At 39.8% G+C, this 16244-nt stretch overlaps 10 protein-coding genes and 1 non-coding gene across 11 annotated transcripts; 5 read left to right on the forward strand and 6 right to left on the reverse strand.

Annotated features, from left to right (window-relative positions):
• Positions 1 to 383: 383 nt before the first annotated feature.
• Positions 384 to 1876, forward strand: ARP9 (Arp9p; the record flags this gene model as incomplete). Its single annotated transcript, XM_056230265.1, has 2 exons — positions 384 to 413; positions 503 to 1876. 2 exons carry the CDS (start codon positions 384 to 386, stop codon positions 1874 to 1876), a joined length of 1404 nt encoding a protein of 467 aa, XP_056084202.1.
• A 146-nt stretch (positions 1877 to 2022) lies between these two features.
• RCH1 (Rch1p) lies at positions 2023 to 3327 on the reverse strand (the record flags this gene model as incomplete). Its single annotated transcript, XM_056230266.1, has 1 exon — positions 2023 to 3327. The coding sequence occupies one exon, from the start codon at positions 3325 to 3327 to the stop codon at positions 2023 to 2025; it is 1305 nt and encodes a 434-aa protein (XP_056084203.1).
• Positions 3328 to 3731: 404 nt separating this feature from the next.
• IMP2 (endopeptidase catalytic subunit) lies at positions 3732 to 4265 on the forward strand (the record flags this gene model as incomplete). Its single annotated transcript, XM_056230267.1, has 1 exon — positions 3732 to 4265. The coding sequence occupies one exon, from the start codon at positions 3732 to 3734 to the stop codon at positions 4263 to 4265; it is 534 nt and encodes a 177-aa protein (XP_056084204.1).
• A 165-nt stretch (positions 4266 to 4430) lies between these two features.
• On the reverse strand, positions 4431 to 6062 carry MIH1 (putative tyrosine protein phosphatase MIH1; the record flags this gene model as incomplete). The annotated part of the gene is made up of 1 exon (XM_056230268.1): positions 4431 to 6062. The coding sequence occupies one exon, from the start codon at positions 6060 to 6062 to the stop codon at positions 4431 to 4433; it is 1632 nt and encodes a 543-aa protein (XP_056084205.1).
• An 859-nt stretch (positions 6063 to 6921) lies between these two features.
• On the reverse strand, positions 6922 to 9036 carry MSN2 (stress-responsive transcriptional activator MSN2; the record flags this gene model as incomplete). Its single annotated transcript, XM_056230272.1, has 1 exon — positions 6922 to 9036. The coding sequence occupies one exon, from the start codon at positions 9034 to 9036 to the stop codon at positions 6922 to 6924; it is 2115 nt and encodes a 704-aa protein (XP_056084206.1).
• A 968-nt stretch (positions 9037 to 10004) lies between these two features.
• On the reverse strand, positions 10005 to 10754 carry CCS1 (copper chaperone CCS1; the record flags this gene model as incomplete). The annotated part of the gene is made up of 1 exon (XM_056230273.1): positions 10005 to 10754. One exon carries the CDS (start codon positions 10752 to 10754, stop codon positions 10005 to 10007), a length of 750 nt encoding a protein of 249 aa, XP_056084207.1.
• Positions 10755 to 11124: 370 nt separating this feature from the next.
• On the reverse strand, positions 11125 to 12054 carry SUB1 (chromatin-binding transcription coactivator SUB1; the record flags this gene model as incomplete). Its single annotated transcript, XM_056230274.1, has 1 exon — positions 11125 to 12054. One exon carries the CDS (start codon positions 12052 to 12054, stop codon positions 11125 to 11127), a length of 930 nt encoding a protein of 309 aa, XP_056084208.1.
• Positions 12055 to 12892: 838 nt separating this feature from the next.
• On the forward strand, positions 12893 to 13396 carry YET2 (Yet2p; the record flags this gene model as incomplete). Its single annotated transcript, XM_056230275.1, has 1 exon — positions 12893 to 13396. One exon carries the CDS (start codon positions 12893 to 12895, stop codon positions 13394 to 13396), a length of 504 nt encoding a protein of 167 aa, XP_056084209.1.
• Positions 13397 to 13425: 29 nt separating this feature from the next.
• ARA2 (D-arabinose 1-dehydrogenase (NAD(P)(+)) ARA2) lies at positions 13426 to 14481 on the reverse strand (the record flags this gene model as incomplete). Its single annotated transcript, XM_056230276.1, has 1 exon — positions 13426 to 14481. The coding sequence occupies one exon, from the start codon at positions 14479 to 14481 to the stop codon at positions 13426 to 13428; it is 1056 nt and encodes a 351-aa protein (XP_056084210.1).
• Positions 14482 to 14761: 280 nt separating this feature from the next.
• Positions 14762 to 14853, forward strand: Skdi_13.trna8F. The gene is given in 2 exon segments: positions 14762 to 14798; positions 14818 to 14853. It is a non-coding gene; the product is annotated as a tRNA-Phe (tRNA).
• A 235-nt stretch (positions 14854 to 15088) lies between these two features.
• Positions 15089 to 15634, forward strand: ARG80 (Arg80p; the record flags this gene model as incomplete). The annotated part of the gene is made up of 1 exon (XM_056230277.1): positions 15089 to 15634. The coding sequence occupies one exon, from the start codon at positions 15089 to 15091 to the stop codon at positions 15632 to 15634; it is 546 nt and encodes a 181-aa protein (XP_056084211.1).
• Between the last annotated feature and the right edge of the window lie 610 nt (positions 15635 to 16244).

The following is a 16244-nucleotide window of genomic DNA, read 5'->3' on the forward strand; positions in this document are numbered from 1 at the left end:
AGAAACTCAAGATTATATATAACCGTGGCGGGGAGGACATCTCTCCGGATTTGTAACCAAAGTATCATTTTTTGTCCTATTCTAGGACTCTATTTCAGGTTTTTTCTTGAGTATAGTAGGAGCGTCTGATAAAATGTTAGATTGGCGCCTTCGCCATCTACATTTATGCTCATTGAACGTAATAACATAACTAATTGACAAGGTTCTTTACAGTTTGGTCATTATGGTGTTCGGATCATTTATGACGAGTTTCAAATATTTCGCGTAGTGGCTAAAAGCAAATTTCAACATCAATATCAAATAGTAAATGACGATACTGCGTTATTGGAGAAAAATAGTTAACGCGAAATATAGACCTTGAACAACTACTACAGGAATCAAAGATGGCCCCGTTTAGACAGGACAGTATTTTGGTACGTATATAGTTTAGCAACAAATTATTTTCTTTTTTTCCGTGGACGCTTTTAGCTGGCCTTTTCATACTAACAACATCTTTTAATAGATAATATATCCCAGATCTCAAACTACCCTCGTTCAATTTGGTCTGAATGAAGAGACATTTACCGTGCCTGAGTTGGAGATACCAACACAGATTTATCGTAGCACGAAACAGGATGGATCCTATGCATACCATTCAACTAATAAGGATAACACAGCTGAGTTAATCAATCCTATCCAAAGCGGCTCCATCGTAGACATAGAGGCATTCACACAATTTTTAAGACTGATATATGTGTCCATTTTGTCTAATAGAGTCAATAAGAATCAGGATGCGTTCGAGGCTGAGCTATCCAATATTCCACTTTTACTAATCACTCACCATTTTTGGTCACAATCTGATCTAGAGAGAATCACCCAATATATTTTTGAAAGTCTTGAGATAAATAATCTAATTCAATTACCTGCATCTCTGGCGGCTACTTATTCTATGATTTCATTACAGAATTGTTGTATCATCGATGTCGGAACCTATCATACCGATGTCATTCCTATTGTTGATTATGCACAACTAGACCACCTTGTGTCTTCAATACCAATGGGTGGACAATCTATTAATGAATCTTTGAAGAAATTATTACCTCAATGGGATGACCACCAGATAGAATCCTTGAAAAAATCCTCAATTTTTGAGGTATTGAGTGACGACGCCAAAAAATTATCAAATTTTGATTTTGCAAACGAAAATGAGGAAGATGATGAAGGAACCCTAAATGTTGCCGAGATTATTACTAGTGGTCGTGATACACGCGAAGTGCTAGAGGAAAGAGAACGTGGCCAAAAAGCCAAAAACGTTAAGAATAGCGACTTGGAATTCAATACTTTTTGGGATGAAAATGGCAACGAAATAAAAGTCGGCAAGCAAAGATTTCAAGGATGTAATAACTTGATCAAAAATATATCTAACCGTGTGGGGTTGACATTAGATAATATAGACGACATTAACAAAGCTAGAGCTGTTTGGGAAAATATCATTATTGTCGGTGGTACTACGTCTATTACAGGGTTTAAGGAAGCTCTATTTGGCCAACTACTGAAAGATCATTTAATCATAGAACCAGAGGGAGAAAAATTGGATAGAGAAGAAAAAGCTAAATCTGTATTACCTGCTGCGACAAAAAAGAAAGGTAAATTTATGACAAATACCACTGCGTTCGTTCCAAGTATAGAATATGTGCAGTGTCCTACGGTAATCAAACTAGCCAAATATCCGGACTATTTCCCTGAGTGGAAGAAAAGTGGATATTCTGACATTATATTCTTAGGGGCTCAAATTGTTTCCAAACAAATTTTTACTCATCCAAAGGACACATTTTATATTACAAGAGAAAAGTATAACATGAGGGGACCAGCTGCTCTTTGGGACGTACAATTTTGAGAATAAATAATAGATATGCCTCCTCATCAAAAAGCTGGTATGCGTATATTTTAATTAGTTTTTTACCATTCAAGAGAGAAGGGAAATATATATATATATAATATGATGTAGTATTTAGTAATCGTGCAAATTTTAGAAAGGGAATATTACTTGGGGTTTGCGAATGGCATTATGTTGGAAGAAACAGCTTGATTCTCACCGGTGTTAATTGAAACATTCTTTTCCACATCAATCTCTTCGTTTTCATTTGTATAGGACGATTCACTTCCATCTGGTTCGTCGTCCTTTTGTATCCACCTTTTGAATAAGCTCACAAAGAAATTTGCCGTCATCACTTGCTCAACTTGATATAAAACTAAAGGAACCAACAATTTACCCAGATGCTCCTTTTTATCACCGTATTGCGAAGTAATCAATGATACACCTAGCGCGGCAGTTTTAGCAGGACCGCAAAACATAATGCAAATCGCATCTTTCTTAGAGTAATAAAATGGCCTGAAAAGGCTATAGGAATAGCGATACAGCCTTGTAGATTTGCCTTCAACCGGTTCTTGAGGGAAAATTTTGATGATAAACCAGGGTCTTGCGCACAGGTACGACAAGCCCGTAAAGAAGATATAAATTCCCAAATTAAAGAAGCAGATAAATATGATACAAACATGGGAGACACTTGTAAAGGCGTCCTGGTAAAAGGCTGTTGAAAATGAACTAAACATGATCAATAAAAGCATGTAAGACCCAATTTTAATGTGATATTTTTTTAGAAAATCCAGATACGAAGCAGTGTACTTGGGGAAACAATTTTGTATAGCCTGCCCAACAAATAATGGTACGAAGACCGAGAGGCCAACCTGCTTCATAACACGGCCATAAAGTGCACCAATACCATTTCCGGTAGCGGGATTACCGTATTGAAATGGTGCCCGGTTAGTGAACATTTGCACTAGTGCAGGCGTGATAAATGCTCCTAACAAATTTCCAATAAACACTTCACAAACGCACAAAAGGTCATTTCCTCCCGCATTCGTGGTCATAATGACGTTCGATGCCACAGTCGTTGGACAAGTGGCTGTTAAAATCAGACCGATAAGTACCCAGTCATCTATCTTAGGGTTATCGGCAGCCTTTACAGCACAGCAAAACCCGTATACTATGGACGATGTTATCAAGAAACTCAACACCAGGATGGTGGTATGAGCTCTCCAATTTAGCATATTGGCCATCAATGACCTAGACTTCATTCCCAGCCCACTCTGGAGGAAAATCCATGCAACGCAGCCGTATCCAATACTATACTGTCCTCTTATTAGCCCTCCGTCCCTTGCAAAATTTGGAGCAAACCTTGCAATAACGATGAAAATAGCGAGACAGAAGAAAAACCATTGAGATTTCAAGAACTCAGTTATAGGATGTACCCAAATTTCGCGTAATAGAGAATCCTGATTCTTCATCTGGCACGTATGGAGTGTATTGAATAAGTGTTTTTCTTCTTTATTGCAACTTATATTGGAGTTGTGAGATACCGCAGAAGAGGATGGGAAGATAGTTCGGGTAGCATAGACGGTTCCAGGAGACTAAGGCTTAATCTATCTTTATATAATCGAAGGTTATCTTTACAGTAATCCGACTCTATATCTGCGCTTTCTCATCTTTTGATGACTCGTTGGAGCCTTCATTTCGGAATAGACCAATGTCATCGAAATGGAAGATCGGCTCGGAAGAAGAGGGAGACTAAGTTCCGAGCAGGTGAAAAAAAATAATGAGGAAAGAACTTGCCTAATTACATAATGTGGTGGTTGCTTGTTAACAGAAGTGTGACGCTATCAATGAAGGCGCTGTATTGTAGTGTATAGTAATGTTTCAGACAGTATCGTCAAAAAGGGTTCTACGAAGTACACTAATAGCCTTGTCATGGGTCCCAGTATTGTTGACAGTCAATAATAATGTGGTGCATATCGCACAAGTTAAAGGTACTTCGATGCAGCCTACGCTAAACCCGCAAACAGAGACACTGGAGAAGGACTGGGTGCTACTATGGAAGCTCGGCGTCAAGCACCCAATCAATTTATCAAGAGACGATGTTATCCTTTTCAAAGCTCCGACCAACCCTGGGAAGACTTACTGTAAAAGAGTTAAAGGCTTACCTTTTGATACCATTGAAACGAAGTTCCCGTACCCCAAGCCTCAAGTGAACCTTCCCAGAGGGCATATATGGGTCGAAGGGGACAATTTTTTTCATTCTATTGATAGCAATACATTTGGCCCCATTTCTAGTGGGTTGGTTATAGGAAAAGCAGTATCGATTGTTTGGCCACCTTCCAGGTGGGGCTCAGATCTCAAGCTGAGCACTGGTAGAGATTGCATAAACAAAAGATCTGTTGCGGAATAAACGTGGTTTAAGTCCATAGAAAAAATAAAAATAATGCAATTGTTCTTATTATAAATTATTCTAATGCAATAAATATAGATGATTGTGGTTTATGTATTGATGTGTTTACCATTGAATTCTTGAATATATACTTTTTGTTTTTTGATGCTACGTGTTCACGCAATATCAGTTTTCTTCATCCTTCTGAAAAGAAGGTAATAGCGATCTTCTTGCAGGACCGTGGAAATCCTCTCGTTCTGAACCAACAAAAGTAAAATCTCCGGCTTGATTATTACTTCTATCATCTTCAAAACTAATGTATGAGGAGGTATCTAGACCATCCATTAATAACATATGAGAGGTGCTTAAGTTGCAGCTACTGCTCATGGATGACTTACTGAAATTGGGAGAGAAATTTTCCTCACCAGCGCTCTCACTCGAATTTAATGATGACCCACTTGAAATTCTTTTGTGGGCCAATGATAGTTTCGGAGGTGGTTCGAATTTGAATGACAGTATTGAAGATTCGACCGTCGTTGAAGATTGGTGGTTACCATCATAGAACAAATTAGGATTTGAAGAGGAAATCAATTTACTGAAGGAATTATTTTTGGTAGTAAATTTTTTAGACTCCTTTCTGAATCTGTCCATTTCTTGTTCACAATTGAGTAAATTGTCCTGTGAATTCATACCCACGTACCGGCATGGATAGCACAGTTCAGGGAAACTGTCAAAAACAGCTTTGTATCCACCATCCAATATCAATATGTCGGGGTAAAATAACTTGGGATAGCGATCTTGATTCATTATACGGTCGCAGTTTCGCAAATGAGACGCCAATGAAGGTCCTCGGTGGGAACTGAATTCACAATGGATGATTAGTAAAGTTGGTAAGTTACTGTTGTTGGTATCGCTATGCAAAACCTTATGAATAAATTCGCTCTCTATATCTTCCCTCGAATGTATGTTAACGGAATTTATGATATGGCCACCAGTATATTCATATTCAAATCGGCAATCTATAACGCAACACGAATCATAAAATGACTGGCACATATTATTCTGCAAAATGTTTTTTAATGTTTCCGGAGAGATACGAGGGAAAAAATCATTTGAGTTTTTGTCGTCATAGTAATATGGTATTTGTGTTTTGCCTAGACTTGATTCAAAACATTTTTCCTTTGTCGAGTCAAAAGTCACTGGACTGGACGAGGCTGAAGTAAGATTCATATTATTTTGAGAAGTATGTGAAAATCTCTGTGAACTTTTCCTTGATGACCTCGGAATTTTTCTATCCTGTCTTAGCACCCTTTTACTTGAATTACTGCTGCTATTAGTACCTGTTTTTCCTGACAAGGATCTTGGTCTTGAGAATGAGTTGGATCTCTGGGGACTGCCAGGGTACTTGATTCGACTTAAAAGATCGTTTTCCCTGGCATTAGTTAAAGATCTTCTTGATGAGTTCCTAGTTGGGCTTTGTAACGTTTGAGAAGCAAAGTGAATATTTAATACCATATCGTCACCTTCAGCCTCTTCGTACTCATCCCGACGATCATATTGTCTTATCTTTGGTGAGGGGATATTGCCTTCACTATTTCTCGATTTAGCTGACAACGAAGATTTGCTACATGAGAGTTGCTCTACATTGGTCGAGTCATCATCGGTATGGGATTGTTTACCTTTTGATTTGAAAAAGGTTTGAACATTTTTGAATATGTTCTTCTTCTTACCAAAGGGACTTTTCAGAGAAATTTTTTGAAAATTCAGAGTATCTTCGTCGGCATAGACATCGTCAATTTCATGAAATATATTGTTCATGATTTCTTCACCTTTCCCAAACTCAATGGTCCTCGGCTTCCTGGTCTCTTAATGTTTTTTCTCCTTTCAGACTTAACTATCTTTTTTGTTTTTGTTTGCAACTTAAAGTTTTTCAATATACGTATCGTGACAAAAAAAAAATACAAAGCACAGATAATGACCAGATAGTGAAATATCACCTTACGAATGTGCAGGTGCCGAAAATATGTATTAAACTGTTATGAAGTACTTTATATTTTTTGGCTCAATAAGGAAAACAAAAACCCTATGAAACATTATTCATCTTCCCATGCCATTGGCAAAAAAATCATGTCTATATAAACATAATTATCGAGAGGAAAACGGGACACAGTTCCAAAAATGGGCTGGTAAATATCCTTTCTCCCGCAGCTAGTTATTTACCCCAATGCCATTGACAATGACAGTGGTAATAACAATAGCAATCACCCCGCCCCTCTAATAAGGGTGCCTTACTTTTGTGCGATGGCGCTATCAACAATTTTGAATATGTTGAAAGGAACTATTGCAGGTTAAAGAGAATGCAGTTATTAGCAATCCTATAGATTGGAGGTGTAGATACATTATAGTATACTGTAGTATACTGAATTATATTATATTTTATTGTATTATATTATATCGTATCAAAAATCTTGTTATACAATTTTTTGCATGTATCTTAGTTATTACAGGCAGAAGAACTGAAGTTTCTTAAAAAGTCGGAAGGGGTGGGGGTTAGAAAATGACCAAGAATCGTAATATTAAATATTAAAAATAATAAACTACAGACTTCAGAGACCATCGAGGGGGAGGGTCATGTGAAAAGGAATCTATTGAAAAAAAAAATGCCATGGCAACCTTTTCAGATGTCTCCATGTTTTTTATGGGTCTTGATATGTTGCGACAAATTATCACTTCTACTAAATTTCTTATCGCATATATGACAAGCAAATGGGCGTTCATTGGAATGGACGGATCTTACATGCCGTTTCAGATGTTCGCTTCGTTTGAAACTCTTGGGACAAATGTGACAATGAAACGGTTTTTCTTCAAGGTCATTGGTTGATTCCATTACGACACTTGATCTTCTGGATGGTGTCATTGATTTTCTTCTATAACTTGGTCTCTTTTCCTTCGAGACACCAATGCCGTTTCCAGTTGAATTGACACTATTACTGCTTATATTATTTTGTTGATTCGTAAGGGGCACTGTACCCATTAAGGGTACGGCAGACTTTCGTCTTCGAAGAGAAGAGCCAATTTTTGAGTTCATGTTATGATGATTCTGCTGCGGGAAATGGTGGTAGAAATGGTTCGTGGCAAGAGAAGCGGAAGATGACGACGCCGGCGATGATGGAGCCATGTTCATTTGAGGCATGGAAAGATCGAAGTTTGGATTGGTATTGGTATTCTGTTCATCTTCTTCTGTCAAGAATGACATATCTTTACTCATGCCTGTGGTTGCTACTTTGGCAATAACAGACGCATTATCTGAAAGAATCATAGATGGTTTGATGAATTGTTGTGATGAAGACGAACTTGTGTTCGGCAGTATATCATTTTTAAATTCCTCGTTTTGTTTATTGATCAAATCGTAATTTAGCGAATCATCGATTATGGGTAACGAAGCTCTTTGCCTTCTCGAATAAAGATCACTATTGAAAGCTTTCATATTGGTGCTGCTATTATTATGTGAAGATGTGAGCTGTTTGTGTTGAAATCGGTTCAACTGTTGTTGCAATTGTTGGCTTGGGTTTATCTTTGTCATGGTATTAGCATCGAAGGAATTTGGACAAGTAGGCCTGTTCCTGCTAGCACTAGCCGTGCCCAAATTCTCGTTGAAGTTCATGTTATATTCATTCAGAATCTGCGTTAGCTCATTATCTATGGCAGTGTCATTGTTGTTTGGAATTCCAGTATTACTCGAGTTTGTATTCGCGTTTGAAGTAGTAGCACTCGGACTTGCATTGGAACTCGGGTTAGAGTTGGAAGTAATATTGAGGTTTGTATTTTTATTGTTTGCATTTATTTTTGGATGATTCCAAAGGTCCAAAGAATGTGAAATAGAATTTCTTGAATTCGTGATTGATGGAAGTTGGTTTGTTATGACATCGCTGAACCTTCGATGTGACAAATTGGTATCGTCGTCATCATCATTCAACAGAAGGTCACTAGATACGTAATCATCTAACATGGAATCTATGTTCAATGAATTAAAATAGCTAGAATTCAGGTTCCCCGTGGAATTAGAATTGGAATTGGAAATAGAGTTGGAATATGAATTTGTATCTGAATTTAACTGGTTTCTTAATTTTTCGTTCAAGTTGTTTGGATTGGTGTCAATAAAAAGATTCGTATTAGGAGGATTAGGAAAGGACAGATGGTCATCATTAATGGACGTTTGTTGTTGAGTCCGAGGGGATATGAGAGTTTCATTCCCGTTTGAAGTTTGCGGCGATAAATTGGTTTCGTTATTTATCAAGTTAACAGGGGGGTTTGTAGTTCGGTTTTGAGATACCGATGAAGGTGATGGAGATTGCAATGAATTGTTCATGTCGTACAAAATATCGTTCATAGGGTACGGTGACGTGAAAGTCGTGTATTGATTTGTACCAGTAACATTTGTGTTGGTAATGTTGCTGTTTTCATTATCATTCTTGTTGTTCCTCGCGTTGGAGTTTCTGTTGACGTTAGCTTTCAAGTGTAGACTATTATCGGCAGAGGAAAGCATCGTGTCCATTGCAGGGACTGGGGAATCGAATGATAATGGGGGAAGCCCCGATGTTAATGAGGTATCTTGGTTCTGGATGTTACCGATATCTGCACTGTCAAAGACACTGTTTTTGATATCTAAAGAATACGGGTTGATATCGTTACTTATATTATTCGAAGCATTATTTTCCGTACGTTGCATGGTGTTCATGCTTTCGATGGGAAATAAGATGTCTTCGCCGTTAAAATCGTGTTCGATCGTCATTTTGTCTTAGTTCTTTCTATGAGCAGCAAATTTTAAAAAAAAAGGAAGAAAAAAATAAACACCAATGGCCAGTACAGTATGTTGCTGCTATCGCTGGTGCTTGTTATGATCTTCCTCAAAGATATGAGAAGAATATCGATAGAGCAAGGAAGAAAAAAAGCAATATTTTTTCTAGACTTTTTTTATGCTAGATTAGTTTCTGTATTTTGAAGCCTCCCGTTCGGTTTCTTTTCCTCTAACTAAGTTTTCTTATGTGGCACTCTTGTTGAGCTCGTGCTGTTTCTTAATATTACCAAATGGTAAGGCAAAAAAGGGAACACAGTATACGCGATAAAATAAGGGCCAAGTCCGACTGGTGCTACTGCTAGGTACCAAACACCACTTATCTCTGTCTTTGTTTTTAGTCTCTGTTCCCTGTTAATGGAAACGACAATTATGAATGCAAAAATTTGTAGTTGACGTCGTCTGTAAAAAAGCAAATGTATATTTCCGGTGTCTTGTTGTCTTGTTCCTAATTTGTTTTTCTTGTTTTTTATTTCCTGTAATTCGTAGAAAAGGTGCTTTTTCGTATAAATTGCTCTCTTTAATTTATCAGAGCCAAGAGGAGTTAGCGTACATGACGTGGATAGATGGTGTCAAGTGCTGGCTTGGCTTCTGCAGGTTGCAAAGTGGAATGTTGTAGTTACCGGAGGAAGGCAGAGAGATCAACTCCGGCCATCTGGCCAGGAACGATACGTGCCATAGATAAGCACGGTACGGATAGTAAGAGCGAAATACCTATTTAGGTGCCTTCCGGGCCGTTGTTGCCGGCGAAACCGGAGAGGCATGGCAAGGCCAGATTTGTTTGGAAACCGGTATCGACATAATGCCACAGGCGTGTGTGCACTTGCCGCATCACGTGGCCAAGTTGCACTGTACTGTACTATGTCATACCTGTATTACGCTATACTATGCTATATCGTATGTTTCTATTTGATATTGTTGGCCAAGGCGTCCTTTCTCTCCTCCCAGACGGTCTTTCCTGTACATGCACACACCTGTTTGTTGTTTTCCCACACGCCTGCACTTCTAGCAATGACCCCCAGGAATGAGTAGTCCTTGACGGAAGAAGGCTCGTTCTCCGGATGGCTAAGGGCCTTGGAAATGACAAAACTGCGACCGATGAGCTGCCATGTTGGCAAGGGGGCGCTCAAGAAGGTCTTCCCGCTGTAGAGATTCTTGCCCAGATCACTCTTGTCGAAGCATTCGATGGGCTCATCGAACTTGTGCCAGACTTTCCCGGTGGACTCAACGCCTTTAGAGATGTCCCCTTTCTCGTGGATGCTGACATGGTAGTTGCCCGCTTCCGGGACACCATTTACGGTTATGTCGAAAAGAGTCTTGTTTTCTCCGACCTGGACGATTCTTGCCAGGCCTCTCACGGCGGTGTCCTTCTTTTGGTCGATAGTGTATTTTTGGAACGTTTCCAAGATAGCCACAGCGGAAGAATTTGGCTTACCGGCACCTCTTATGATGGCGTCTTTGCCACAGCTTTGCAAAGTGTTGATTATGGTGGAAGGAGCCACTGAGCTGTCCACGCTCATGATTTGTTGGTCGATGTCAAAATTCAATGAATTGATCCCGGGGACATCTTTCAAGCATGACTTGATATCATTCACGCAATTTTCACAATGCATGGGGATCGCATAGGTGGCTTCGTACGTATCATTCGTGGTCATTTTTGTGGTAGTCCAATGGGTTACTGAATTTCAGAGATGCCATTTTCTTTTCCTTACTTTTTTTTTTGGCTTGCCTTTAATATATTATTTTTCCGAACAATGATTTTTTGGCCTCTTCCACTCCTACTATGTGCTGGCTACATTGGGAGATGATTAGTAAGCGCAGTTTTGGTGACATATATGATACAGAAGTGTGTATGATTAACTTTTGTTTGGTAATTATTAATAAAGTATAATTTTAAGTATATGAATTGAAAATGAAGCTGAAACAACACAAAAGTATATAGTTTTTTTTTTTTTCCTTTTATTTTCACTGGATTTGCTGATGAGACGCAGGAGATAACATAAACGAACTTGTCTCCCAGCACTATTATTCCTCCTCACTTATATCATCTTCAGCCTTGTTCATTTCAGCCTCCAAGCTTTGGGCAAATTCTTCGTCACTAGAGTTCGCATCTTTTGCCTCGTCTATGTTGGACGCCACGTCTTCTTTATTGGATGCAAGTACAGGTGCCGGTTCGGGTTCGGGGACGCTTTCCTTTGCCCTTGCTTTTTCTTCAGCGACTGCCTTTGCTTTTGCCTTTGCTTCTTCTTCTTCTTCTGCCGCTGCCCTTGCTTTCGCCTCTTCTTCCGCCACTGCCCTTGCTTTTGTCTCCCCCTCTTCCTTCTCCTTCTGCTTTCGTTCCTCTTGCTGCTTCCTACCGGCTTGTCCTGGGATAATCAATGTAGCATTGGCTTCTCTTTCAGCGTTTTGGATGTTTTCTTCATGTGGTAACAAGGTGGGTGGAGCTGGCCTTTTTTTCTTTGAACGTGGTTCCATGTCATGGTTTTCATTCGATGATTTGGATTTGTCTTCCCTCCTCCTCTTGACGTTGGTTTTGTCGTTTTTGTCCTTGTCGTTATTATTGTCATTATTGTTATCATCTTCATACTCATCGTCCGATAATAGTCTGACCATTTTGGTTTTTGGTCTCTTCGATCCCAGCCTTCTCAAAGCTTCGTCGATATTCAGTCTGTGTTTAAGCAATTCATCGTATAGATCCTCCGTCAACGAGATACCCTTCTTGCCAGGCTTCATCTCACCTGTGGAAGAATCCAAATAGTATTCACGGATATCAATTAAGTTTATGTTTCTGAATTGTCTTACTGTAACTCTTTTATTTTTACCCAAATCGAAGATTGCGTCTGAGGCAGATAGTCCGGAAGGCATTCCACCGTTGCTGCCATTCGCACTACTATTCAAATTTCCGCCACCATTATCACCTCTTCTCTTATTTCTATACCTATTGTAATATGACATAGTACTTTTCTTTGTATCTATATCAGAGGGTAAAATGTATATGGGAAGCTACAATATCGAATAGCTTGCTAGAGTGGACAATAAAAATGTGTTTCTTGGTTGAATATCCTCTACTCAAAGCACCGTTGCACTTCTTCACTTGCTTTCTATCTATCGTTCCCTGGATCAGATTAAGAATTTTCATCAAGAATAGAAGAGAAGGCAAGCCAAGAGAGAAAAAGAAAGAGAGGAAGAAAGAAAGGAGAGGGGGAGGATATGGAAAGAGAAGAAAATGCAAGCTCTCATAGAGAAACTTACGGAAGAGCAAAATTTCTATACAAAATAGTCCATTAATAAATTCCATAATCTAAAGGAGGGAAAAAATTACCCACAACGCAACTGCAAAACGTGTGTGTGCTGCGCTATACTCATCGTTCTTGTTAGTGATGATAATGCATCCTCACTGAAAAATTGAAGCGTTCATTACCCGGACAAAGGAAATGATATTTTAGTACGGCTGCTTTGGTGGTTTGCCAAAGATGGGGTGATGGCGTGGAAGAATCGGGCCATTTTGATGCATTGCTGTCCTGTCCCCATTCTTGCAATAGACACGTATTCCATAGATGTGATCGATAATCACTCGTCTAGAAATTAATTTGGATGAGTGGTTTATCTTGTTCAGGCTAAGCTAGCTCCAAAAAAAAACGAAGGAAAAAAAGGGCTGATAGAATAATCTATGCACAGGTGGCCTTCTTAAGGAAAAGCCAACTGCCGTATAAATAAATAAATAGCTGTTTTGCGGGAGCAAACAGTGATGTAAGTAGGAAGATAATAAGTAAACCAAAAAAGTAGATTGCTAATGGGTGTTTACTTGGCGGCGATTTTTTCGTTACTGGTCTTTGAAATGGCCATATTGTTTGTTTTGGTGCTTCCACTTCCACAGCGTGTGAGGAAATGGTTGTACATGCGCTGCACTGCTATAGGCTCTAATAAGAAGTTTAGGACATATATGGTGGGAATCATGATATTCGTTGGTCTCTTGTTCATCGATTCGTGGAAGAGATCGCAGATCAAAGTCTCTACGTATCACAGTCAAAAACCCCCTTACGTAATAAATAGTGTCACCCCAGTGGACGCGTTAGCTTCAAGGGCATACAACCAGAGGAATGTTTACATTTCGGGCTTCATCATCTATTTCTGTATATGTATTCTCACCGTGATGAGTATACTGCGCAGAATAGTGGAGTGGAATGACAAAATTAGGGCTGGAGATGCGATTTTGAAGGCAAAGTTAAGGCAGAAGCAAAAATACTTGAAGGACTTGCAGAAGAAGAATGGTTCTCACATACATACATACAGATGAATATAAATAGAATTTTCTAGACTGGTTTGTTAGGATGATTCCATCATTTCTGGGTGAGGAATGCCCGACGGCCAGACTTCATTAAAATGCTCTCTGAAAAAATTCTTCTGGATGAAATTTACCAGTTTTTCGTCTTTGGAAGACAATTTGTTGCCGTTGTACTTCACATTTTCATAATTATCCAAAGCTGATTTCAATTCTTCCATGCTGCTCACCCCAAGAACCACAGGCCCCTTGCCTATCCATTCCGCAATAGCGTATCTTGTAGCTAAGTCAGCCAGATCAATATTTTGTTCTTGACAATACTTAGCCGCCTTGGAGGCACATTCCTTCAATTCCCGGGTACATGGGTGAAACTGCCTTGTCTCCTGCCATCTCAGTAACGACATGCTCAAGATTGATGCATTGCACACCATCTTCAGGTTGGCATTGTGCAGTAATCTTTCGCGAAAATCGAGTAGTTTATTGTTCTGTAAATTTAAGTTACAATACGATAGTGCCGCGTCCAGTGAACCGATATCGTTCTCCTTAGTAGAACAACGTTCAGTGAGCCAAGTGATGAACTCGATTGGGTAACCTGATATGCCGAGGTTTTTGATGACACCCTCATCCTTTAAGATTCTCAATTCCTTTAGTGCTTCTAAAATTTGTGGGAGTGGGACGAACTCCACGTCGTGCAAGTAAACCAAATCTAGGTATGTAGTGTTTAATCTTTCGCACGATCTGTGGACGCTGAATCTCACGAATTCTTTGGAGTAATTGAATTCATCTGCGCCGATGCGTCCCACCTTTGTGCATATGAAATAAGTGTTCCTAGGGAACTCATTTTTCAAGTTGCGTAATGCTTTACCATAAAGGATCTCACTAGGACCATAATAAGGGGAGGTGTCGATTGCATTTATGCCATGCCAGAAGGCGTATTTGATTATATCTTCCAATGGAATGGATTCTGGCTCAGCGGTGTACTGATGGTTCAGCACCGCACCGCCTAAAACTAAAGGTGAAACTGATGCTAAGTCAGACGGGTTCACTTTAGTCCTAGCCAACTTAAAACCGCACTCGTTTTTCTTGCGTTTTGAAGACATTCTTTGGTGCCTTCTTTGTCGTTTCAGACCAGAGATTTAGGTTATAATACGCCGCTTGTCAAATTTCAAACACCTGACTTCTCAACTCCTTCAGTAAGAGAAAAGGGGTGGAGAAATCAAGTAGCCCGGTGGCTCTATAAAGCACATGATATAGTACTCACTTTTCTGAGGTCTACTCTCTACAAACAGCACCCCTGTCTTTTCAAAGAATGATGACTGATCATCATTTTTCGTGAGAATGGGCTGGTTCCGAAAACCAAACAGACCATACAAAGTATAAGCGGATTTAGCTCAGTTGGGAGAGCGCCAGACTGAAGAAAAAACTTCGGTCAAGTAATCTGGAGGTCCTGTGTTCGATCCACAGAATTCGCATTTCTTTTTTTTTTTCTTCTCTCTACACATATGGCAATGTGTAGACTTGGCAGAAAGCGGGTTTTGGTTATTGATTGGTAAGTGAAAAAAAAAAAATTTGATGATTCAGATGGATTGAAAGAGGAGACCAGGCGGTACTATCTACTGCCAGTAAGAGTTCTATGCAATTTTCTACAACTTTTTTTTCCTTTCTTACATTAGTCAATACTGAAGCTTTCAAAAAATACTATTGGACATGACGTCAAATAGCGACGGTTCCGGTACCAGTTTAGTAGAAGATTCGATTGCCGGCGATCTTGAGACTAACGACCCCAGCGAATCCGTGCGCCGGCTTTCAACTCCGTTGCTAGAGCAAGATCAGGAGGACGATGAAGACGATGGCGACGTCGAGGAAGACGACGATAACGACAAGTTCAGCGTGGGTACCTCCACTCCCACGCCAACCACAGCCAAGGCCAAGGAAAATGGTGGCACAAGCACAAGTACGATTACCAGGCAGAAGCAGCCGATCAAGTACATCGAAAACAAAACCCGCAGACACGTCACCTTCTCCAAGAGGCGGCACGGGATCATGAAAAAAGCATATGAGCTTTCTGTCTTGACGGGTGCTAACATCTTACTACTAATCCTAGCGAATTCCGGGCTAGTCTACACGTTCACCACTCCCAAGCTCGAGCCAGTTGTACGGGAAGACGAGGGTAAGAACCTCATCAAAGCATGCATCAACGCTCCCAATTCTCCCGATCCTTTACAGGCACATGACCAGCCCTCAACCAGCTGATCTTAGGAGGGCGAGAGATGCCATAACCAGAGCTGCCTAGGACAATATACACGTAAGGTAATATCGCCGCGGGAGAGGGTGGACAGGGGTTGCCCTCCTCCGGCACGCGGCTCGGAACGCGCCAAATCCTGCCCCTTTGAGTAATTTTTCTAAAAAGAGGCACTTTTGCGCTGGCCCGCAGGAAATTTCCCTTCCTGTTTAGAACCTGCTGTCCTATATTAAGCAGTACCAGACAAGGGCATCTCTAAATACTTACCAGCGAGGCATTGCGTAGTGTATTGTAGTATCTGCTTCCTTTTGACTCATTTTAATTAGCCTTGTCTTCTTTTCACGTGTGTTTGGCGTTTTGCTTTTTCTGTCCAATTCCTGGTTATTGTAAATCACATTTTAAGTATTCTACATACTATATTATCACATACCCAACTAGTTCCTCCATCCACTTTTCTGGAAAAAATAAATAGTCTAAAGGCCGCTCTAGTCTACGCTATATTGAATTTTTAAATTATTTTTTTTTTAATTCATTCCTTGATCGCTGTTTTGTCTGTTTTTTTCGATTCAGTTATAGGGAAAAAAACGGGAAAGGAAAGAGAAAGAAAAAAAATTGCTGCAG

The sequence above is a fragment of the Saccharomyces kudriavzevii genome (genome assembly GCF_947243775.1).
Source record: "Saccharomyces kudriavzevii IFO 1802 strain IFO1802 genome assembly, chromosome: 13".
Classification (NCBI taxonomy): domain Eukaryota; kingdom Fungi; phylum Ascomycota; class Saccharomycetes; order Saccharomycetales; family Saccharomycetaceae; genus Saccharomyces; species Saccharomyces kudriavzevii.